At 34.9% G+C, this 26,319-nt stretch overlaps 1 protein-coding gene across 1 annotated transcript in view; it reads right to left on the bottom strand.

The window, feature by feature from the left end:
* Window positions 1-26,319, bottom strand: part of PCDH15 (protocadherin related 15) — a 1,748,268-nt gene that overhangs the window by 573,974 nt on the left and 1,147,975 nt on the right. Inside the window, exon 6 of the mRNA XM_077125289.1 lies at window positions 2,996-3,156. Within this exon, the coding sequence (XP_076981404.1) occupies window positions 2,996-3,156 (161 nt within the window). The remainder of the gene's footprint in view (window positions 1-2,995; window positions 3,157-26,319) is intronic.

The raw sequence follows: 26,319 nt of genomic DNA, 5'->3' as shown, positions 1-26,319 counted from the left end.
ATACTGATTTAGCAGTTCCTTCACATCTGGCTTATTCTTTCCTTTTATGGTTCTTTAATTTGATGGTGTCCAGTTTATAGGGAAGAAAAGAGACAGACACACAGACACAAAGAGAAAACACCATATGAAGACAGAGACAGAAACTGGAGCTTTGTGTCTACAAGCAAAGCATGCTAAGGATTGCCTGCAACCACTGGAAGCTAAGCAAGGGACCTGGACCAGGTTCTTGCCTAGAGACACCAGAGGGAGCATGGTCCTGCCAAGGTCCTGCCAACACCTTGATTTCAGATTTCTGGTTTCCAGAGCAGTGAGAGAATACATTTGTTGTTTTGAGCCTCGTGGTTTATGGCGATGTGTTATGGCAGCCCTAGAGAACTAACACAAACCTACTCCATCCATGTATCCTCAATCTCCAATTTTCTAGATTGAAGGCATTCTTAGCATCATATTTTGCCTTAAACCAAAAATATTTTCCTCCTCAGTCTTTCACTGTTAATACTGCCAGGAAAGAAGATTAAGGCAAAGCATCTTTCAGTGTATCCATGAATCCTTCTTTCTAGATCACAAAGTCTATTAAAAAAAAAAAAAAAAGCTCAAAAACACCTCTAATAATAGAAGACTCAATTCTTGTACCGATTTTTGGGGGGTGGGTGTGTGGTCCCAGAATCGAACCTGGGTCTCCAACATGGAAAGTGAGAATTCTACCACTGAACCACCTGTGCACCCTTCCTGTAATTATTTTAATTCATATTTTGTAAGTCTCATCACCTGGTGAGAGTGCTCATACAAGAGGGTCATGTTAAATCTTTGGCATGACATTCTTTAACCACCAGGCATATCTTCACATATTGTGAAAGTTCAGAAAATGTTCTATCTTACCATATTTCAAAAAGTGACTTTGCCAAATTACCAAATGCCAAATATGTTACATGTGTGGAAGCATTTTTACAGATTTTTCCTCTATAATATTCATTTAGTATTTTAATTTTTAGACACCTTAGTCTCCAGCATCTGTGGCTAATTTCAATTGTCAGATGTCAGATGTTGTAACATTCTTGCTTACAAACTATCTTTGCAAGCTTAACATGACCATACCATTCTTAAAACAAAAGAACATTTTGAATAGAAAGTAAGTCATTTTTTATTGCAGTATTAAAGGTCCAGCCTGATACTTCTTAAATGACATTCATATAATTATTAGTGTCAGGTCAAATCAATTTTAAGGTTGTTTCCATGATACCCTTTTACTTTAGCCAATGTCCAAAAAACTGTTGCCCTTTTCAAAATGAAAAATAATACCCATAAAAAGACATTATTTTAAAAAGTGAAGATGATATCTGGTCAGTAATTAAAATTAATACAATGTTCTAGGCTAGGGAGATGGGAACAGTTTATTTAATGAATGATATCATTTCTCTCTACTCATAGTTCAGACTTAGAAGTTGTGTTTTTAATATCACCTGAAGAAAAAAATGAAAAATGATTCCATAAAGAAAGTAAGCTATCAGTAATCCCATATGATATTAAATCAGCTATTAGAAAATATAAAAAAGAAAAAAAGCTATCAAGGAAATAAAGTATAAAATGACAGTAGTTTAAAATAGAGGAATACTATACATAATGCTCTAAAGCTGTTACCTTTAAAAATTCCTATGACCTAGATGTTCTTAATAAAGACCCAATAAAGGATGTCCTATGAGTAATCAGGTGGGTGGAATCAGAGAATTTCAGATGCAACACAGGTGCCATTCAGATCACCTCTTCTTAATTGTCTATATCCTACTGTATAACTTTTTAGCAACTGGTCTAAGGTGTGAAACTGTGGGACATGAAGGAAATAAGTTAAAATCAGGGTGCAGTGGTAGAGATGAAGGCAGCACCAAGGATGACTCTTTTATTGGGGTGTGGGATGGGGGTAGGGGATACATAGAACTCAACCCTCCCATTCTACCCACACAGCTAACCACATTTTGCATCTGCCTCCACTGCTTAGTCCACGCCAAGGGTTCAAATACAGCACAGCCTGGTGGGAGAGTCCTATGTTCTGCCGCTTCCACCACTCTTAATGACTCCAAACTTCAGGAGTGAAACTGATTAAGTAATCATCTAAATCTATACCCTATCGTAAAAAGGAGAGAGCATAAACCCTGGGCAATGAAGTAACCAGACTTCATTCTGCAGAGCTGAACGTCTGACATTTGGATTTCATAAACTGCTTAATTGGAGGTAGGCAAATATAAATCTATGTCCTAAAATTTTCACAAGGTTCTGTGCAATTACTGATTATAACTCACTCCCCTTCTCTGTACTCAAGAAAGACTGGGATGCAAATATGTGAAGATAAATTAATTTTAGATATCTATTTAAATCTATTTCCATTGTTATTTTGTTTGTTTTTAACTTTTCAGAAAGGAGACATTCAAAAGTTTTGGTAATTTAGCTTTTCTCAACAACAAAATACTTAGGTTATTCTGCCCGAGTACTACTGGAGTGTGATATTGCTAAGAAAGTTTTCTCACCTTCTTCTTTTTTTTACACTCATCTATAGCATACTAGCAAAGCCTCCCCCCTCAATCAATGCTTGCTGCTTGTAAGAGCAGCCACCAAACTTAGTGTCCTTAAGTGACATCAACATGGCACTTTCACACTTAACAGTTGTTGGAGAGAAATGGATTATAGCTATGATTATCTTGCTTTTCCAAGGTTCAACACCTCAGCTCTATAAGCACTGCATTTTCTCCTTGGATGGGTAATTTGACCAGCTTCCAGGATGTTAGAAGGAAAATGCTGTACAATGGTTCTTTCAGACACAAGTCTTCTCTTCCTTTCTCATTATTCTTTCAAGGAGTAAAAATAAATGTTTTTGTTGATATACCCAGAAAATAAACTCAAATTATATAAATGAAATATTATGCACAATCAATAAACCCATGCAGATAAATTATAATAAAGTTGTGACACAGAGGCAAGGGGAAAGAAAACAAAAACAACTAACATCTCTATCCAGAACTCTGCCTGTGCTGTTCAGGAAAAGCATTTGTTTAACAGGATCCAACAACACCCAGTAATCCACGTTGTCCTTTAAAGAGAGCTCTATGGTAGGGTCTGGTCCTCCGGCTGTCCCTTTGATCAGCATGTTGTCCACAAGAATTGTACCTGTAAGCCAAACAAAGTTATTTGAAAATCCATTTTACTCATATGCTTTCTTTAGAAAAGATCATGCACTTAAAACCCCACTGGTTTGCAAATCTGTTTTCAAGCAGAAAATATTCAACTTCTTATATCTAGCATCAGATAGAAAATGTTCTTTGTAAAAAAAGGCAAAACTATCTTCATTGTGCTATTTATAAATGATAATTTGGGGAGATGAAAGCAAGAAGCAGCTATTCAAACTCTTGGTGAGTTTCAGCATCCATTTCTTGTATCCCTTTAACAACCCAAATCTGTTCCCCTCACTGTCCATCACTTCTCACAGGAGTTACCACTGAATTTTATCACGAACAAAGGAAATATCTGTAATAACAGAGGCTGGCACTTCAATTCACTCAGTAAGACTTCTGATATGTAAAGAGACATACAAAAATAAGAGTGGAGAAGAAGGGAGAGACAAAGGGAATAGTAGTATCTCCCATGGTGAAGAGCTGTTTCTTTTTCTTTTATCTTAGAAAAAATCCATAAAGCATAAATCTTAATGTGAAAGACAAAACTAGTGTGCAGACATGCAATAGAAGCCATTCTTCTTTAAGACGTGTCTGAGGCACTTGGCTAGAACAACACACTATTCCAATGTAACATTTTGATGCCTCATTTCTTCTCATCTTTTCAGCAGGTTGAGCTGCAGACATTTGTTGTATGAGAGTTGCAAATAGAGTACACATCTAATCTTTCATGCCATGTTAAAGATTCTGTGAATTATACAAATTGAACACAAGCCACACTGATGCAACTGAAATCCTATTCTTTTTCCCACACAAATAATAATAGCTTAGAGCAACCATTTTCAAATGATCTTTTTTATTAAGCTTATGGCTTATAGAAGAGATGTGCCCATGGAAATAAAATATGTGCCCTCCTAAAAACAAAGAATAGATGGTAAATATCTAGAGAACTCATTGCCTTATGATGGAACACAAGCCATAAATATACATCTGGCTTGAAAAAAAATGTATCAGTTGCATCTTCTTGAAGGACAACATTAGGCTTAATATTATAGTCTTCCAAAATAACAAAAAATGGAAGCGTTCATTTGGAAGATTTTATCAGCAAATATATTAAGTGTCTCTCATATGCTTTATCATATTACTAGAAATTGACTTTATCTGCCCAAGAAATGTTGAAAGGAACCATTCTTTCTTTTGTAACAACAAACCTAAATAATGTTGAATACACACCTTTCATAGAATTCATACTTACCTAAATGGTGGCTTTTTCACATATTAACACATTTAGCATATATGAGGGATATTGATCCTTCTCTCTTTTGAATGAAATGGTACATAGATAATTTACAGGCAATACACCTGAAAGCAGCACTGATCAGACACTGATAACATTTTCTGAACTACCCTGAGAATATCTTTCAAGCCCTGGGTATGTGCTTGTTTTCAGATTCTTCACACAACCGCCTTTGGAAAACTAATTGGTCTGCATCTCAACATATAATTAAGAAATTAAATGAAAATCCATATGTTGATCCAGGAAAAAATGAGAAACATACAATAGGTAGGTCAACTAAAATTAACATTTACATCTTCACTCAACAATGCTTATCAGCAGCCACAGCAAGTGCTTTTATAGTATCCATACACACTAAGGCACGCTAAGGGAGGGGGCGTTCATCTCTCCTTCATAATGCAATGGATAACAACCAAAGCAAGCTGTAACAGTTATTTTAATCAGCCAAAGCAAGGCGTAACAGTTATTGTAATCGCTATTAAAGCAGTGAAGCAAAAATACTGTGTCTGGAATTATATTTTCTTAACTGATATTTTTAAAATTTCATGGAGTGGATCTACTAAATGTTTCTTGCTCTCGGCTCAGCCGTATGTTCTTCACCGACTGAAACTCAGCAATAAATGTTTCTACTGCTAGGGTGCAAAGAAGAAAGAACTTTAATATGTAATGTTCAGTGATGTTGACCCTGAAAGGACACATTTTACAGAATAGTTGGCACGTAAGATGGGCTCCCTCTTACATGAAAATGTATTTTCATAATAATAAAGAACAGAGGGAATAAGAGAAAATGAATTAAACTGAGTTTGATACATCGTAGAAATTAAGGGAGCCAGCACTAAAATTCACAGTTAGAATACCACCCTAGATCTGCTTCTCATCTATATAATGAATAGATTACTTATCCCACTGAGTTTGAAAATGATATAGATCATGTGAAAATGAATAGATTACTTATCCCACTGACTTTGACCCTCCATTTCTCTCTTCTATAAAATCACCTCCACAGTAAATAAAAGTCTATGTATGTTCCTGGAAGAAACTTACGATCTTGAATCCCAAGCACTAACAAAAACTGAAACGATGATCACAATAAAAATAATAACATGGTTAAGACTTACTATTTTCAGCACCCATCACAATCAATCAATCTTTTACAGCCTTAAATATTGAAGTTTGTATTTCTGCCTTTGAGAAGTAGGTATTGAGGGTCATTCTCTTCTAATATAAATAATTTACATCAAAATTAAAAATCAAATTGATACCCTGATCTATGGTTTATCCTTCTTTATTGGTCTATTGTTTTAATTCAGAGAAATAACTTTGCTGCTCCTTCATCTGTACTCACAGCTTTACAGAGAGATTAGCAAGGTGTTAATTATAGAGGGTTCATGTAGCCACGAATGCAGACATTACTTGGATTAAATAAAGACATGTCAATAGGCTTCCAGTTTTTTTCTTAAGATCCTCTTATATAGCTAAGGGCTTCTTTTTAATTTTGAAAAAGCTTGCCCAGATTGCTTCAAAACATAAATATACTGGAAAATCATTTATGAATCAGTGTTCTCATATACCAACTTAATTTTCCTGTTTACTAATAATAAAGAAGGGAATTTGCATCATAGAAAAGAGTATTGGGTTGCTGTGATAACTAAATGAGATAACACCTGAAATGTTGCTGATTTCAGTCCTTCGTACTGAATCAGGATGCAAGAAATGCGAGTTATGATTAGTGTTGTTAATGTTATTAGTTCTATTTAGGAAGAGAAACCATATGATAAAGCAAAATGATGTATTCTATGTCATAAGTATCTGTGTAAATGAAATTGCCCGTTCAAATCACAAAAGCTAAAATTATCAGGTTTGGTCAACATATAGGTGTAGCAAGTAATCTGAAAAAATTTATATGGTTGAAAAAGCCATGAATGTCAAATTATTATACTTGGAAGTTAAAAGAAGGGAGGAAGTGCCCTCCCACTTTCATAAAATTGTGAAGAAGATTCTATTACTCCAATAGCCAAATATTCCTATCGGGCATCCAAGTGGTGTGTAACCCATACTGGGGAGTCACCCAGGCTTTTTCCACTACCTATACTCAGACAATTTTGAATTTTCTCATTGAAAACTTAGATTTGATTTGAGGGCAGGAAAAAAGGTGTTATTCAACAAATTCATACTAGCTACCGTCTTTAAATTGATTACATTTTACTTTCCCCAGCACAGTGTCTGTTTTTGTTCTATGTGTGCATGCATGTGAAAGAATGCTCATGTGGGCAGGAAGAAATGAAGGTGCAACTGGACATTAAATATGTTTTCCCACAAAAAATAGTTGCTTCTTTAAATAGGCACACATGGATTAATCTCTAAAACTGCTGTGGGGGTGTGTGTTTGGGGGGGTTTGCCATTTCCATTCCAAAATAATTCCATTGTCTTTCTAATTAACCTAATTCAATGAAGCTGAAAGAGTAAATCCTGCAGGGAGAGGTAGAGAGTAATTGACTGTTTGGGCCCATTCCTACAACTTAAAGAAAAAAAACCAACACTCTGCACAGAATCCACCTTCTGTTGCTGTAAAACAATTAATTATCCAAAGGTGTGAAAACGACATGTATTATATCAAACTCTCCAACAGTCTTTTCCTAGTTTAAGTCAACTGGAAGCAAGATGAGCTACAGCACATAGCCAGAAGCTTCCACTGCTTTCCTCTTTAAATGAAAACAAAGACAAAACAAGAGCTCCCACATACATATCATTTGATTAAAACAAATAAAAGAGGTAAAAATGGAGCTAATATGTAGCTTTTCTATTTTTTTTAAATAAGCTATGGAGATAATAGTTAAATTTAATTATGCATGATCTGACCCTGGAACCAATTTCTCCAGGGCATTACATACACAGTCTCTGACCTAATTACTTGACATTCCTAGAAAGAGACTAGATAGCTGGCACAAATGGTAGCCCAATAAAACTTCAGAGCATTCTGGGAGAATCAGGTTAGACAGGGAGAATCAGTTTTTCAGTGAGTTGTAACATGATTTACCAGTGAATACGGTCATTATTATAGTCATTATTAAGTAAAATATAGATTACAAACTTATTAGACTAAATTAATAGTCTTTTTACATTCAAATCTTCTTTGATCAAATTATCCAGGACCATCCTGGAAGTGGTCTTGCCTTTCTTCAATTTTGCACACTTGGCTTACAATTATATAAACTGAATCTCTGTTACACGTACATATATTTTATCTAGACAGCTACTTGGCAAACTCTTCTTATAGAGCAGGATTAAAATTATATGTATTAAAAATTATGTATATCACACAAAATTTTATCACACACAGAGCTCAGAAAGCTCATAAAGAAAATACAAATTTGGTTGGACTGGTTTGAGTGTTGGGGATTATTAACCACAAGTCATGCTTCTTAAAGATGAAAAATGATTCTGCTTAACCAAGATGTCAGAGCAAGATTCCCCAGGATTCTGTTTCACCACAGAATCTTTGAATAACTAGCAAAAACTGGCAGAGGTATCTTTCTCAGAGATTCAGGAAAAGAAAGAAGGGAGGAGGGGGTTGTAGTCAGTGGGTAAGCACCAAATAAAGAAAAAAAAGCAACTTAAAATTGGTAGGAAAACCTTGTGATGTCCTTGGTGCCCCTAATGCCAACCATCCCCCATCTCAGTTTGGAGTCAGTCTACACTCTCAATGTGGGTTCCTGATCCACTTTTGGAGGGAGAAGAATAACCCATCTAACATACTGGGGTACATGCATGGCTGTGCCACTTTCAGGTGGCAGCCTGAAGAACTGAAGGAGGGGATTCATCTCTAGTTCACCATCCCAGAACTTTCCCTGCAGGCAGAAGCAGCTCAACAACAGGAAAATCAATATAAGAAACAATCAAGTTACAGTGGCCTGAGGCAAAAAATTACATGCTTTCAGATATGACAGTGAAGCTTCCAGGACTGGAAAGACTATTTCACAGGGAGGAGAGTGGGCATTGAATCCTTGCACACTTGGATAAGCTTTGGAGAGAGCACCAACCAATACAGAGTCAATCTTCAAAGTCTGCAAAAGGTATTTTTTTCCACCTGTTTGGTTGTTTCTGTTAACTCCTAGCAGTCAAGGAAATTGTTAGCTTTATACAAACTTAAGAAAGAGAATCACCTCTGGGATTACGTTCCAGAGTTAACACATTAAAATATTAAAATGTACAATGCGCAATAAAAGATTACAAGGAATACAAAGAAGTGGGAAATCATAGCCCATTGAAAGAACAAGATAAAACACCAGAAACAATCAATAAAAAAATATAGTATTTTGGAAATACCAACAAAGACATTTAAAAAATGGTCTTAAATATGTTCAGAGCTTAAAGGAAAAAAATATATATGAACAAAAGGAGAATTTCGATAAATAGAAATTATATAAAGAACCAAACAGAAATACTGGATTTTAAGACCACGATAGCTGAAACAGAAAGTTTCATAGAGGGGTTCAAGATCTGATTGGAGCTGGTAGAAGAAAGAGTATTTGAAGATAAAACTACTGAAATTATTCATTTAAGGGGCAAATGAAAAATGAATGAAGAAAAGTAAACAGAGCCTAAGAGACTTACGGGGCCCCATGTACATCCCCATATATGGACCACAGCAGGCCTAGAAAGATGAGAAAAGAGAAAGGGGCAGAAGAACTAGTTAAGAAAATAATGTCAGAAAATTTCCCAAATTCAATGAAAGACTTGAATGTACAAGAAGACAAGAAGCCCAATGACTCCCAAACAAAACTCAAGGGGATCAATGTCTAGACACATTATACTGAAACTACCAATGCCAAAGATAAGGAGAGAATCCTGAAATCTGCAAGAGAGAAGCAATGCATCGTGCACAAGGGTGTCTAAATAAGATCAGAGGCCTAATTGTCATCGGAAACCATGGTGGCACAAAAGGGCAGTGGCAAAACATTTTTAAAATGCCGAAAGGAAATTATTTACAGTTGAAAATTTTATAACTGGTGAGACCGTCTTTCAAATATGAAGGAAAAATTAAGGCATTCCCAGATAAACAAAAACTTCTCAGTCATCCATTTTTCTATATCATGTCTCAGAGTCTCTCTCACCATTTAGTACCATTTCTATGACTTAAGAGACCTGGAAGTTTGAGAATTCTGATGTTTCTGCATCTCTGCAACTTTTACAGTTAGAGTCTTCAGTAATATCTTCCCTGAAACTGAAGTGTTGTGGAACTTCAAAGTTCCCACATGTCTTCATATTCTATTTCAAAACTCTTAATTTCATTTTCTTCCTACATATATTTCAAGTGTTGTCAGAAGAAACCACATGTAATCATAATTATTACTGTTGCCATAGTGACTAAAGGCTTCAGCTACTTAATCTCTCAAAGCTCTACACCTGCATTGCATCCCATGATACCACAGAAGCTAATTTGAGTGATTGTGATTCCACTGCTTAGCTTAGATTAGTCATATCCCATTTACATTCCCCCATCCCCAGACGAGAATGTTATCCCTAAGTCCTCAAATATCTGAGCACTGCAATCACATAATCTCATTATGAGTTTCAGTTTCTTGGGCCAACACAAGTACCAATTACTGTATTAGTTGGTATATTAGTAGGAAGAAGATATACTACCAAATTAGGCTAATTTGATGAGGGTTGTAAAAGGAAAGGCTAACAAAAGTGGAGGCAGTGTGCAGGAAAACTACAAGGTATAATGTCATATATATATATATATATATATTAAAAAAAGGGGGGGAGGGCAGTTAACAGAATCCAAAAAGAAAAAATAACATAAAAGAGAAAGGTAACCAGCTGGAGGAGAACCTACAAAGAAAATTCAAGTAAATACATACCTGATCCCTTGCCTCCATCTTCTGTTGTATTTGCCCATTGTTAGAAGCTAGTGGAAAGCCAGAGAGCTCAGGAACCTTCTAATATTAGCCATATAGCACTAGGTAGGTGGAAGTTGGATGTGAAGTGCAAAGAGACTATATATGCACAGTGATATATCTCGTATCAAGGCAGTCTCCTGAAGTGGTCTTGTTGAGAGAAACTAATGGCAGTGAATTACAGGACACAGATCCAGGTGGGAATGAGGAGAAATTCATGACATAAAACCTGAGTAACTTTCTAAGGACAGCAGGTCCATATAGTATTAGGCATGATAAGGTTTTGACATTTGACATAATTTAGCTATAGGAGGTGACACCCTTAGGTTAATATGACCTTACATCAGTTCTTAGCTATACATTTGTATTACATTATAGGTACATTGCTTCCATCTCTTTCTATTCCCACCCACAAAATTGTGAACATTGTGAAAATTGTAAACCTACCTTAAGAAAAGCAAATGTATTAGTTTCTATAAAGACCGAGATTCTATCATGGGCAACTAAAAGTTATACACAGGAGTTTAGATCTATTGACGGACTGGTAACATTATGTAATCCTATAACATTTCCCTCCAAGAATACCTAAAAATCAAATACATATTCCATCTGACTACATTGCTATCTACTCTCAGAAAAATAGAGAACTCAGAGGTTCTTGCTAAAATAGTCTCTTTCTCCTCCCATGAATTTCATTGAGGATCCTCCTTTGGTTATTAGATTTGCTCAAGAACAGAGCAATGGACTTAGAAGTCTGTAGGTTCAACTTGCTGAAAAACAATTTAAGTATGGTCTGCTTTGGACCAAATTAGTTTGGCTGGCCACATGTGGAATAAACCTCACCCTAGGAAATCACTTCTCTCAGGTTTTAACATTCCTGATCAACTTCTTATGAGGCCAGGTAAAAGTCCCTGACTCTAAAACTGATGAAAAATGACATTTATCTGATGAAAGCACATTCAAAACAGAATTTTCATTATATGTCAGTATTGTATTAGGCATTAAAGAATTGTATATATTGAATGTCCGATATGATTCCATTGGTCTACAAGGAATAACTTTGTAAGAAATGAATGGAGGAAATAGGAATTATACTGCAAGAGTTCTGTTAATTCTATCATGTGGGGACCCTCACCCTTTATCCTCTTTCATCACCAATATTCTTTCTGCACTGGCTTACACCTCCCATTTTGAAAGAAACATCTTTTAAAATCACTTCCCCCTCCAAGTCCTCCCTTGTTATTCTCCTTCCTTTCACAGAAAATAACTCTTTAAAAGAATTTCTCATTACTACCTCCTTTACTCATTTTCCTTACATTTGTTTGCACATATCAAGGCAGGCTTTCCTGAGCAAATCAGCTCTTACCTAGGGTACTGATGTTGTTAAATTCAGTGGTCAGTTCATAATCTTCAACGTTTTTCATTAGCAACATTTCAAATAGTTAATCCCTCTCTTTTTTATGGACCTCTCCATTTATCTCCAGGACACCATATTCTTCTGACTTCTATCTCGTTGTTTTCTGCCTTTTGGCATTCCTTGTCTCCTTCATCCTTGCCTCCATAACTTTATGTATTTGACACCATATTCCTTTCTGATTGCCTCTTTTCAGTTCCATCTACACTCTGACTTATAACTCCTCAACTTAGATCTGCAGGACAGGCATCTTTCCTGGACTGAAAACATTCATCCTGACTGCCTCCTCTATAACTCTACTAATATGTCTAATAAGCAAATCAAATTAAACCCAGATCAAAACCAGCTCTGGCTCTTTCCACATACTCCCAAGCCTGTTCCACCACTGTTTTCCTCAGCTCAGTTAAAGGAAACGCCATCACTCTAATTTTCCTGGCAATTTATTCTTTGCCATTGTGGACTCATCTTCTTCAACCCCATACAGCCTGTGAGAAACCCTGATTATATACCCAATATCCAGAATTTGGCCACTTTTACTATCTTTAGTATTAGTGACCTGATCCATACTTGGACACTTGCAATAAACCCCTACATGATATCCCTGCCTTCAGCCCTGCCCCACCTTAGTCCATTTTCAGTACACTGGAGTTCACTTTCTAAAACAGAAATCATCCAAAACCCCCTAATGGTTCCCAGTTTCCCTCACAATAGAGGCAAATTATATAGTTTTGAAATACCTGGCATGAGCTGGTCCTTCAGAGCCACTGGCCTACATTCCTCCAACACACCAAGCACACACCCACGAAGCACTTTTACTTGTGTCCTCTACCTGGGATTTTCTGACCCAGAAAGATACAAGGTTTGCTCCTTTAGCACCTGTTACCAGTGATAAAAATGCGTGAATGGAGTTTGGCATATGCTATGTTTTTCTTTCTTGTGTTGTTGTTATCATGGTTGTGATACCATGTGATACTAAAAGGCAAAATTATAATAGATATAAAATAATAAAAGGAGATCCCCAATGTTATGTGTCAAAATCATCTTATAACATCACCTATTCTAAGAATTAGCACTTAATGTAGTCAGATATAGCCTTTTCTCTGTCCAATGTTCACTATTAGAACTCTCCCACTGGGATCCCTGTTTGCCCCAAGAAACACTTAGTTCCTAAAACTCCCCATCTCTCTCTGCGACTGAACAATTTCACTCCTAGATTTAAACTCAAGAAAATTTCTGGTACATGTATAACAGAAGGAGGATGTATATGTGAGTGTGTATATGAAAAGAGAAAGCCAACTATGGGGAGAAAAACTTAACATCTCCAAGTTTGGGAAAAATGAGCATGGTCCCATATACACTCCCAAGTATTATTAGAAACTGATTTACATACACAAAAAGTTTTTCTGTTTGGAATGTAGAATTTAACAGTAAGGAATGCTTCCTCCCCTGTCTTTGTAGTCCAGGAAGAGCTATTTTGTACAGAGTGTTCCAATATTCCTAGATTCACATAGGCATCTTTCAGAGAAGCTAGAAATCAGAAAGCTCTGCCTTGAAACCATGAACTTGAATCCCAGAGAGAGGGATCATTTCCTACTCAACTAACTTCAGCTTAATTATATGAACCTCAGGTTTCCTCCTTTTAAATACATTTGTTCCAGAGGAAATGAAACAAAAGCATATGCACACAGCAGTATGCAGTATTAGAGATGTGCTAACATTAAGTAGAAGAGATGAAGGTTGGAGATAGGAAATGGTCCAGGTTTTGAAGACTGCAGTTCCTGTTGTTCCTAGGCTGAGTTGTTTTATGTGATATTTCTGTATCCTTCCACCAGACTCCGATTATAACTCGGCATACATATATATATATATATATACTCACAAGAAATATTTTGAAATATTTATGAAATAATAGAAATGCTACTTTTGTGACATACTTAAGCTAGGGGTAGGCCACTTGTATGTATGTTCAGCTAATTTTATTCAAAGGTTCATTTATATAATGCTGTATGTCCACTAACAATTGGGGAAAAATAAATAAGATGAATGATCAGTATAAAGTAAGCCACATTACATTTTTTTATTAGGTTTATTTACAGAAGGATCACACTGGGTTCAGGAAGCATAAAGTAAAAGATACTACTCAAGACTATTCACATTTTATGTAATTTCTATTCATTCCTCAGGCTAAGCATATTTGATTGAATAATGGCTCCAATATAGCAAAGGACTAGAAAACAATGTAACATGTGTTCGGAATTAATAGTACATAGTAAGTGTTTTCCTCTCATTTGCTCTGAGGATATTCAGTGATAATCACTTCTCTATTACTCTTAAATTCTAAATATTTTTTCACCTCCAGTCTTCTCTGGATTTTCTTAGTATACGCCCCATTGATAAAAGTCACCATCTCCATTTCAGTCTCAAAGCTCATTAAGAGAACTCTGGACTTTTTGGCTTTGATGCAACTCATCCATTCTTAAACCTCTTTTCCTCTATCTTCAAGCTAAGAAACCCATCCAATAACCTAAAGCTATAAAGTCAACCGTTCTAAATCTCCTAGTGTTAACCACGCCCCAAACATATCTGTATAACAAATGTCTTAACTATAACACATTATCAAGATACATGTGTCACATATGGAAACACATATATGTCTGTAAAAATGTATGTGTGTGTATGTGTGTGTGTATATAGATAAATATATATATAGAGAGAATGATGTTGGCAAATGAAGAAACCTAAACTTATCTTTCAAAATAAAGAAGGATTATGCAATGTGCATGTCAGCACAGATTGCAATGTGCCAGAAGGGCATGAGAAATGTGAATAGAGTCCTCACATCCTCAACAGATAGTGTATGTTCATGGACATGGTGATAATCCCACTGCCACCTTAAATGTTTGCCTAGGCCACCATTACATCATATTGTGCAAAGGAAGATACATCACTGGGGTATAAGCGAAGAGATCATTTTACTGTATTAACTTGATCACATTACAAAATATTACTCTTCTCTAGTTTTGTAACTGCACATGATTCTTAAATTAACTTTTGTAATATGAAGAATGATGACACAGCACATCAAGACATTTCTCTTGTTCCTGTTCTTTATAAATTACAGTGAGATATCTACCAAAAATTTTGCTTTCTTGCAAAATGAGAAAGCTTCTAATTTAGCCAGAGGACAGCTAAGGAAAGTGCATCATAATTTTTTATCATCAGTATGTGATCAAAACTCTTAATTCAACTTTTAGATTCTGGGAGCATTTTAATTAATAATTTAAAATATTTCGTTCATATCCATTTGAAATCAGATTTATGTACTCTGTAAGTCTGTTTTTGTCTCTGTATTTAAAATCCGTATGAAATTAGCCATAAGAAATGCAAACTGTTGTAATCACAGTAGAACTATGAAGTAATGACACTTTCTAGATATACGATTAAATTTTTGGAATAAGGCAATACAGATATCTTCCCAATTCTTATCCTATACTAAGTTTAGGACCTAGATAAAATATAAGTCAGTAATGGTGATGTCAGCAATGCAGACTGATGGCAAATGGACAGATGTTAAAGAAACTAAAAACATTATGATTTTGCCCTGGTTTTAGCCTGGGTGGAAACTCTGAAATATGTTATTTAGAGAAATAATGCCACAAATTACTTGAATTCCATTCATTTTTGTATTATTACCATACACTTGGTAGAACCTACACATTAATAAAAGGAAAAATATTAAAATTGTTTTTAAAGTTCTGATGAATATCCATCTAATCTGTGTGCATATACAGACATAGTTGTGTTTGCATGTATATATTTTAGTATATGTATGCACATATATATGAGTAAATATATGTACATATGGAAAATTTGGGTTAAAAATATAGTCTTATAATATGTTTTTCCATCTTACAATAATATATGAAAATCACACTTCCAATGCATTTAATTACGCAGTATCTTTGGATGTGATTTATGAAGTCCCATAAAAATGTTTAAAATTTTGTAAAGCATAAATGCTTAACATTTGATGGTAGACAAATTATATGAAAAAGTGGTAAGAAAAAAGTCACTTAAGAAAAGGTTCTTATTGAATTGGTACCTATTAAGTATTTTCCTGCTGAGAGGGCGATGATACTGATACAGGGGTCACCTTTCATTCTCTTCACACTATTATTTTTGATGCTCTTTAATCATAATTCTTAAAATCGGTTTCCCTTTTAGAAATTGGCATGAAGTAAGGAAAGAAAAAAATTAAAGACATGTTTTCAACTCTGGAAATTAAAGTAGAAAAAAGTAGGGAGATATCTTAAAATCTTTTTCATATCAAATAGACATCCTAATAAAATACAGGTACCAAGAACATTTAGACTGGGGTACTCATAGTATACTGAAGTTCAAAATAATATTTTAAATAAAAAAGGATTTGAAAATCCAAGTATGGATATGGCAAAGCATTATTCTAATACATACTTTTCAAATATTATTCACATGGTGGAAAATAACCAAAAAAATAAAAATTTATGGAGGAGGACCAATACATTGCATTTCCTTTTGCCACATTATTTTCGTGTATATTTTAAAGAAATTTTATTCTGCAAAATTGAGTTTATTTTTGCATTCCTCAATAATTTATTTTGAATCACAAATGAAAAGTTGAACCTCAATGAGTCCTTGGTCAAGTCTTGTTTGATACTGGAGTTCCATTTTGAACCTATTTCCCTATATTAAAAACTGCAAAATGATAACAAAAGTAAAATAAAATACAAATATTTGTTTTTACAACCATTATATGTGTCACACTAGAGCACTTAAAGATATAAAAAGTCATTATTATCCACAACATCTTTAATAAAAAAAGTCTTCATAACAATGTTTGTGCTGGTAGAATTTTTCTATATGCATTGGAAACAGCATTTCTTAAACAAAAATTTCCTCAGAAGCTGTGCCTTTTAATATGGGAACATCAAGGACTTCTTCCTACATCTCATCAGCCATAGCTGGGTTTTATGGTCACTCCTAGATGTAGGGGAGCTGGAAAGTTGAGGATTTCCTTTTCTAGCCTCCATAATTGAGGGTGGCAAAGAAGAAGGTATTTGGGGATAGATTTTAGGTGAACCAACTTGCAGTATTTGTCACATTCACCAATTTAAAAAGAAATAAGATAAAATTTCCTGAAGATTGGCCTGAATAGCCTTCTGTAAGGCAGAGCTTTCTTCATTATGGCAATGATTTTATAACTTATTTCAAAATTAAATAATCTTTTTCAAAATCAATGCACAAATTTCCCTAAGTCTTTCAATGTTAGGGGTGGTTTCCATGGTGACCTGTTCAATGATCCCCTGCTCCTTCTATTCTGATTACTCAGCTGAGCAGTCTTAGCAAATCAATTTTACTTTATATCCTAACTGGTCATAAATACAATTTTTGTTATTAATAAAAATATTGCTTGTGAAAAATCATTTTTGTCTTAAACCAGGCAGAATTCAGATGGTGAGGTTTTAGAAGCGATTTTTTGAAGAAGACTTATTCCCATGTAACATTAAAACAGTGGCACTTTCTTATGACCTCTGCTTACCCAAATGGTACTCATAGAAAGTAATAATAAAGCTTATTTTTTTCTTGTCAAAAAGAGAAAAGCAGTGCTCCTGATTTTTTATTTTGTTTAGTGTTGACTACAATATCAACAAAGAAACACTATTATAGAACATATCTTTGCATAATTTGCCTTATCTTCATGATTATTATTATATACACCAAAATTTGTGAAGACATGGTTCCATACTTCTAAATCTCAATAAACGTTTCCTGAAGTAAAAAGTAGCACAGACAATGTTCAGGAATAATAGGCACAATGACTAAAACTCCATCTCTGGCCATTTTATCCACAATCTGAGTTTGTCAACTCGATGGCCAAATTATTAGTTAGGTACAAAATGGACAATGATAGAATCCATCCAAGTGCAGCTTTCGAAAAAGAATTAAGAATACTCAGAGATTGCATCTTCAATTTTTAACTACTAAAAACTCTCATGTGAAATTTCACCATGAGTAAATGTTTCTTCCAAAAAGAAAAGTATCCTTCATATGTGACTTTAAAAGAATTATATTTAGAATCTGCTAAATATTTTATTTGCAGCTGCTTCTCTTTATCCTTTTTTTTTCTCAATTCAGAATCCAAGCAATTTTTCTGATAACCCATACATGCAGAGAATCAGGAATTAGGGTTGCATGATAAACTAAGATGAGGATAGAATTATAAGAGATAACTGCCAAAATATCTGGGCAATTTTAAACAAAGCTTAAAATTCAAATAGCTTAAATCGACTACTTCAAAAACATGTCCTGATTTGTATAATTGTATACTAAATTGTGTGTTCAAACTCTTCTATCACAGTACAAATCCTCATGTTCTCTTAAAAAAAAGTCAGTGGTTTATTTTAAGCTAGAATTATTTTGCCATAGACATTTGGTATATGTTTTATGCTTTCTCATTTTTCAACAACTCTCTTCTAGAAGGAAGACATTTTATTTAAAAACAAATTTCACACACACATACACAATATAGCTTCCCAAACACATATGTAAGGGAACATTAAAAAGAAACTATTAAAAAAGCAAAACAAAACTACTTTGGTCTCTATTTCAGTCAAGTCCCAAGATTAAAGGTGCCGGGCGGGCCGCGGTGGCTCAGCGGGCAAAGTGCTTGCCTGCTATGCCGGAGGACCTCGGTTCGATTCCCGGCCCCAGCCCATGTAACAAAAACGGAGAAACAGAATACAATAAAACAAGAAAATGTTTAAAAATGTTTCCCTTTCTTCCTTCCTTCCTTCCTTCTATCCTTCCTTCCTTCTCTCTGTCTTTCCTTTAAAAAAAAAAAAAAAAAAAAAAAAAAAAAAAAAAAAAAGATTAAAGGTGCCATCTACTCTCACAATCTGAAATGAGCACTGGACCTTTTTTGTACGAGTTGAAAAAGAAGTGACTGAAAATCAGTGTGCCATGTTAGGCATCTCACCTACTTAAGGGGTTCAAAAGTTTAAGATTGGGGGGCTCAGAGAGCTTGGAAACTTGAGGATTTGTGTAATGAGGGATGATAATGTGTGCTGGGTCCACTCCACCAGGAGAGACGTATAGTCCTGTCTCCTTTTCTTCATGAGCTTGGTGAAAAGGACTTCAAGGAAATCTTTTGGAGAAGACCTGAATGCATGGAGTTTCAAGAAAGTAGTCTACTGCTGTGTGACTCACACTCCTCAATTTTAAAGGGGAAGAGGCCAGATGAAGGACTTTCCCAGGAGAGTAAAGAGCTGTACTTAGAAATCAAATGCCTTCTAACTAGAGAGGAGTCTAAATCTGGAGTATTTCCTGGTGCAAATGTGAGAGTAAGCAAGAATGGAATGATCTTAGGGCCTCTTCAAGAGAGCTACCAGGGCAAAGAGACCACAGCCATAAAATGGGTTGTATAGTCATTACAGTGCAATAGTAAAAGTAAGGGACCAGATGGAGAGTGCATCATCAAGGAACTAGATCAAGGAACTGCCTGTCAGAGCTATTCAAGATTGATGGTTACCAAAGAATTTTCCAAAATATCCATGCCCTCCAAAGTCCGCCGTACCATCTCAGGGTAGCACAACAGTAAGCTCTCTCCTTCCTATTAATTTCTCCTGCCTCTACCAGCATCAACTCTAGAGAGTTGAAATACAATACCTAATAAGTTAAAAGAACAGGTGGAGAAAAATAAGGCAGGGAAGAAACAAAGCTGTCAGACCTCAGAATCCAGAACAGCAGGGAAGAAATATACCTACAAAGCAATATTCATAGGGGAGATAGTAAATTGTTTTCCACCAAACCTCACAAGTCCTAGATGTTTAATTAATTTCAAAACAGGAAATAAATTATTGACTAAAGATATCAGCAAAAAAATCTAAAGGAAGGACTACATGTATATTTACCAGTAACAGTCAGTGACCTAATCCAACAGCTACAATACTCCCAATTTAATAAAAGAATTGCTTTTTAAAAAGCAAATAGCTTTAAAATAAAAATTGTGAAGATGATCAATTCATTCCTATTCCACAAGTAAACAAATGAATGAAGCTCCCTCTACTTTTTATTTTTCAGTGTGTGCTACTTCCAGTTATTCCACTATAAATTCACTATTAATTGATAGTTATAGGATGTATATATTTTCATCAGGTGATTATGCATAAATATTGTTTATTTAAGTCACCCTTGGTTATTAAATCAATGTTTCAGCTAATGCATAATTGTATTAAACTAAGAGTATGCATCAGAAATCAAATTTTTAAATAATATTTATTCTTCCAGTTCCCTCAGTAAGGATGAAAAAAAAAATACAAAAACTGCTTATTCATCATCAAATTATCATTACCATGACAGAGACTAGAGGAAAACAAACAAACAAAATTGACTCTGAGTCCAGATTTCTTCCAGGTGTTTACCAACAGAATTTATAACAATAGAAAGGGAAAACATCTTCTAGACAAATAAAGGTGAGTTGAACACCTTCATTTATTTTTACAGAGAGTGTACATTGTTCATTCAGTTTGTGGTGAAGGGAACACAGCTATACACAGAGAAAGGCCATTAATGAGAATTTGATGTTTAAAATTAATCAATGATTTTCAATGTAGGTCATGTAGTTTTGAACAGTTGATTGGAACAGTTTGAAATAGTTGATTGCTACCTCATAAAAGCTCAAAGCACAGCCAATTAGATAACAGAAATAAGCACTAAACGTAAAACAACTCTTTAGATGATAGATTTAAAGAATATTTTCAAGATCTAGGGAAAGGAGAGAGTTTCTCGAACAGCAAACAAAAAGCACTAAATCCAAGGGGAAAGTAAATAAATTGCACTGGATTTGAATTAAGAATTTATCAAAAGTTGATAATGTGAACAAAAGACAGCATTATGAGAGTGAAGAACGAAATCATAGGTATGGGAAGATATATATATAACAGACAGTGGCCTTATGTTCTGCATATAAGAATCATAATATGATCCAATAAGAAAAACTAAAAATGCAATTAAAAAATTGACCATACATCGGAACAGACATGCCATCAAAGAAAATGTCTACACGACAAATAATCATTTGGGAAGAAATTATGCCTCTCTAGTAATCACAAAAAAAGTAAATTAAAACAAAAATGAGGTACCACTAAACACTCATCAGTGTGAATACAATTAAAAAGATTGAAAACAATGAGTTTTGGCAAAGCTTTAGAGCACCTACCTGCTAATACAATACTGTGAGAGTGTAAATTTATAACACTATTCTGAAAAACAGTTTGTCATTATGTACCAAAGTTGAACAAGGGCTAACCTGACGACACACACGCATTTTATTCCCAGGTAAATACCCAACAGATTTAGATGCATGTGTACAAAAAAGCATATATAAGAATGCTCCCAGTAGCATTATGTTTATTTGTCCAAAACTGGAAACAACTCAAATATTCTTCAGTAATAGAATGGATACATTCACTTCTTATCATACAGTAGAATTTTATAGGTCAAACAAAATGAATCTAGACTTACACACATCAATGCAGATAATGTGGATATAGCTCAGAAACATAATTTTGAACAAAAGAAGCCAGACACAGTGAACACACACTGTATGATTCCATTTGTGTACAGTTAAAAAGAAAAAAAAAACAAACTAATCTATGGGGTTAGAAATGGAATAGTGGTTATGTTTCTGGGGCAGAATAGCTGGGCATTTTGGGATGTACATGAGCAGATCTTTCAGCTATTTCCTGATGTCGGGGATTGAATCATGTACCACACCAAACATGCTTAAGTCCTCACATCCCCCCAAAAGTACCCTGGTGTGAACTCATAAACCATAAAACGGGTTGGCTTTTCACAGTGGGAATTTACTAGCTTGCAAGCTGACAGTTTTGAAGCTGAGAAAAATGACCAAATCAAAGCATTGCATTAGGAAGTGCTTTCTCTTTGCACACTTGCTACTGGCGATCCTGGACTCCTCCATCACATGGCAGGACGCATGGTGGTGTTTCCCGGTCTCTCCCTTCTCTTCCAGATTTCATTGCTTCAGCTTCTTGCTTCTGTGGCATTCTGTCTGAATTTCATTCTTTTATAAAGGACTCTATTAAAAGGATTAAGACCCACCCTTAGGTCACATCTTCATTTATGATCCTACTTACCAAAAGATCCTACTTGCATGGGGTCCACACCCACAGGAATGGAGTAGCACTAAGGACACACTTTTCTAGGGTGCATATAGCTTCAAACCGTCACATTACCCCTTTAGTTCTTTCAACAACATGGGAGCTATTTTCTTTGCTTAACAAGCTTGTTCTACTTGAAGAAGCTAGAGAAGAATCTGTTTTTTGCGTAACCAAGATCCCTTACTGACAATCCTGGATCCACAAAAAAATCACTGAGTATAAGGTAGAGATATAACTATTACTTTTCTCATCTAGAGATGGAAGAGTTTTCCCTTGGGAACACATGACATGACATGAAACAGAATCACCAATCTTGGCAAAGAACTTGATTCCCAGGGTTAGCCAGCCCCTTTGGTATATATGACCAACCTTTTATTCAAAGTCCTCTAATAAAAATGTCTGCAACAACCCCTTACTGTATGTTCAGCTGTTTTCTTATAGTCCTTCATGCCTGTTTTGTTTACACCTTAGTGGAAACCCTGCAACTACATTTCTATATAACTATTATATTACAATAAAGTCTAGAGAAAATCTCAGCCATTAAGGTAAACGGGCTGAATTAATACAGCCATTAACCATTCAGCCTCTGGGAATCTGGGAAGGAATGGGTTTAAAGAGGAGTTTTTCTGCTTGCATGTCTAGTTCTTGCTTATGTTCACACAAGCCTGAGGGGGGTTAATGGGCTCATCTTTCCTTTTTGATTGCTTAAAAGCACATCACAGCTCTCTGACATACCTTTCTTAACAAAACAAATCAGGATGCAGAATGGTCATGACTTTGAATTTGACCACAGCTTTCACTTATATCTTTTAGCCTTTGCTAGGCTGAAAAGCTGTGGGAGCTAGGGTTCAAAAAAAAAATACTTAGCTGGGTATATTCTAGCAGAAACCGATGGGTTTAATAATTCTTGTAGATATTAGAAAAGCTTTTGAAATGTTAGCATCTATATAAATAATAGCACAGAAACACCCTTCCCTCGGAATAAATTACTTGGAGCCCTGTTTTTATCTTTTTCCAAATACCTGCCTTCACTTTTTGATGAAACTCCCAATATACAAAATTTCTGAGAAGAATGAAAACAGGCCTCCTGAAGATACAATAATATGATCATTTTTACTTTCAAACCCTAAAGGGAGGTTCCTGCAAGTTAGGCTAAATGTAAATTTTGGTGAGGACTCTATTAGAAATGCAAAGGCAACAGTCATTTTAAAAAAATGATAGACCCACTGTGAGTAATAAAGAAGATAATAAGTCTAACTGAGCTGGCATTGTTGTAACAGGACTCTGATTTGCTACTCAATGGTTGACTCTGCAGGCTTCAATTATAGGAAAAGCTGTAGTAGTTCCGGTACAGAAAAACTGGTAGAACTTGCAAAGAATGATTTATTGAGTGGTGGTGTGTGTTTGTGTGTTTGTGTGTGTGTGTGTGTGTGTGCGTGTATGTGTGTGTGTGTGTGTGTGTGTACATGCATTAGGGACAGGGACCTGTTCTAAGGAGAACATCTGGCTTTATCATAAAGTACATGATCTCGGTTGGCCCATGCTGTTTGCGTGGGTAGTGAGGCGCTAATATTAGAATATTTAACCGCATATACATATATATATGTACACGACCCACTACACTTCTGAATTTATTGCTATAACAGAAAAACTGGTAGAACTTGCAAAGAATGATTTATTGAGTCGTGGTGTGTGTTTGTGTGTTTGTGTGTTTGTGTGTGTGTGTGTGTGTGTGTGCGTGCGTGTATGTGTGTGTGTGTGTGTGTGTACATGCATTAGGGACAGGGACCTGTTCTAAGGAGAACACCTGGCTTTATCATAAAGTACATGATCTCGGTTGGCCCATGCTGTTTGCGTGGGTAGTGAGGCGCTAATATTAGAATATTTAACCGCATATACATATATATATGTACACGACCCACTACACTTCTGAATTTATTGCTATAGTTTTCTTTTGACAGATTTTAAACAAAAAGATTCTTCATAGATTTTCCTGTAGCCTTCTCTCATAGAACCTATATTCTACGACATGAGAGAAAAACATCATTGGTAAATTATCAAGTAACTATCAAGTGGTGGTAATGAAAATAATGAAGGAGTTAAAACTAGATTTGCTGGTCAGGCAGTATTTCTCCAAGGAGATTAATGAAACAAAAACCTCAAGAGGGGTTAGCAGGAAAATACAGGAAATGGTGTATTTCCTGTATTGGCAGAGGAAAGGAAAGAGCTAGGATAGCCCTATGGCAAGCATGAACTCTGGACTTTTGAGGAACAACAACAACAAAAGGCCTTTTGGTTGGAGAACAGTGAATCAGGAGTAGAGTTGTGAATGATGAGGTCTGAAAGGGTTTCATGGGCCATGTCATAGGACATTACAAGACACCAAGGGAGTTTGAGTTTTATTCTAAGTGAACGGGTGGAATGAGATGATTTAAGCAGAAGTGTGGTGTGATTTGACATGTCCTTAAGAGATCCCTTTGCTTTGTGGAGAATACAATATAAAGGAGCAAAATGAAAACAAAAAAGAGTAGGAGACTATTGAACAAATACAAGCAAGAGACAAGTTTGGTTTGGAATCTGGTGGGAGCAGCTGATGCAGAAAGGTGGATGGGGTGAGAAGTGTTGATTGGATTTGCTGAAATAGCCAGTGTGAATGGAAAACCAGTATTTTTCTCTAACAATTTTATATACATAAATATTTTTAAGAGGACCAGTATTCATATATCATCAGTGGCACTAAGAAGCTTCAGGAAAAATGCTTCTACCATATAGACATGGGGACATGTGATTTAATGGAAATGTGCATATCTTCCCTCTGCCACTAGGCATATAAAAAAAAAGTAAGACACATTGCTTGTGAAGCTACATTATTACTATATCTTATAGTTTCATGCCACTTGCACTTGTTTAATTTGGGGCTTTGCTTCACTAAATAAGAGTGTTGTCAATTATTAAATATCATATCTGTAACAATAACTATTGAAGCTTTGAACACCAATTATCACATGTAAAGGGAAACAAAATTTGTACTTGTCATTCCCTTTTAAACAATGAGCCCACTGTTACAAAGAAAGAAGCTAAAAATATTGTGAAATCATAAAAATGTTCAGTGGTTACCTCTAAGTAGTAAGATTATTTGAGATTTGCACTTTCTTATTTATACCAATTCAGATTTGAATTTTTTAAGAGAATATATTCTATTTGTATGTTTTAAAAGAAGGCTATTTCTGTTTAAGAAATAAAGTTAAAAATAAAAATGAAAATTCACTATGAAAAATATATATTATATAATTATACAGGATGAAATTACAAGCAAAACATTAAAAATAATCTGATTTTATAGTTTTTCATTATTATAACAAAATAAACAGTTCAATAATATCATTGAGTCATTAATGTACATTTAAAATACTGGATTATATGACATACACTTCATTTCAATAAGTATATAATTTAATATATGCATAATATAAAATGAATACAGAAAGCAAATACTGAAGTACAATATAAAAGAAACAAATGTTAGATTATTAGTATAAAATGTCTATGAACATATCTGCCTAAATTATTAAGTTGGGAAGTTTTAAATTTAAACTAAGAATTTGAGCTAAGGACTACCTTTTTTTTTTTTTTTTAACCTTGTTCTTCCTAATCTGAGTTTATCTATGGAGTCATGTTAAATATAATTATGCATCAGTTATCCTTTAATTTAAAAAAATCTTAATTTTGCAGATAAAATTTTGTATGCCTATAGTAAAACACTGCATTCAGCATAAAATTCTTATTTTCTGAAAACCCATCAGAATTATGAATTTCTCTATAGCTTGAGACTTAAAGTAGTCCCTTTCTTAGAGTTTCATGAGCTTGGCAACAAGTGAAGGGAAAGAATAAGAATTTGATTTTCTTTCCCATAGTAGTTAAGAGTGGGGTTATGGGGCAAAACTTCTCTGCTAAAAATCTCAGCTCTGCCACTTACTATCTATGTGATCAGAAAGTTAAGTCTTCCATGTCTGCTTCCTCATCTATAAAATGAGGTAAGAGCTTGGGTGATTTTATAGTATAGTGAAGATTAAATGAGTTCATATATATAAAGGTGTTGAAATAAAGCTTGGCCCGTAATAATTGCTGGATATATATTGTTTACTAGTAGTTATTATGTCACAGATACTTCACACAATTTTTTTATTTAATATTGGACTAAGAAAAATTTACAGGAGAGATTCTCAAGATCATCACTATTAATATATTGGGTCAGATAATTCTTATGTCATTGTAGAATGCCCTACGCATTGGAGAATGTGTAGCAGACCCCTTGTCTGCTACCCATTAA

Source organism: Tamandua tetradactyla, chromosome 13 (genome assembly GCF_023851605.1).
Source record: "Tamandua tetradactyla isolate mTamTet1 chromosome 13, mTamTet1.pri, whole genome shotgun sequence".
Taxonomy (NCBI): Eukaryota; Metazoa; Chordata; class Mammalia; order Pilosa; family Myrmecophagidae; genus Tamandua; species Tamandua tetradactyla.
The sequence above is the reverse complement of the archived record's forward strand: the minus strand, read 5'-3'. Positions and strand labels throughout refer to the sequence as shown.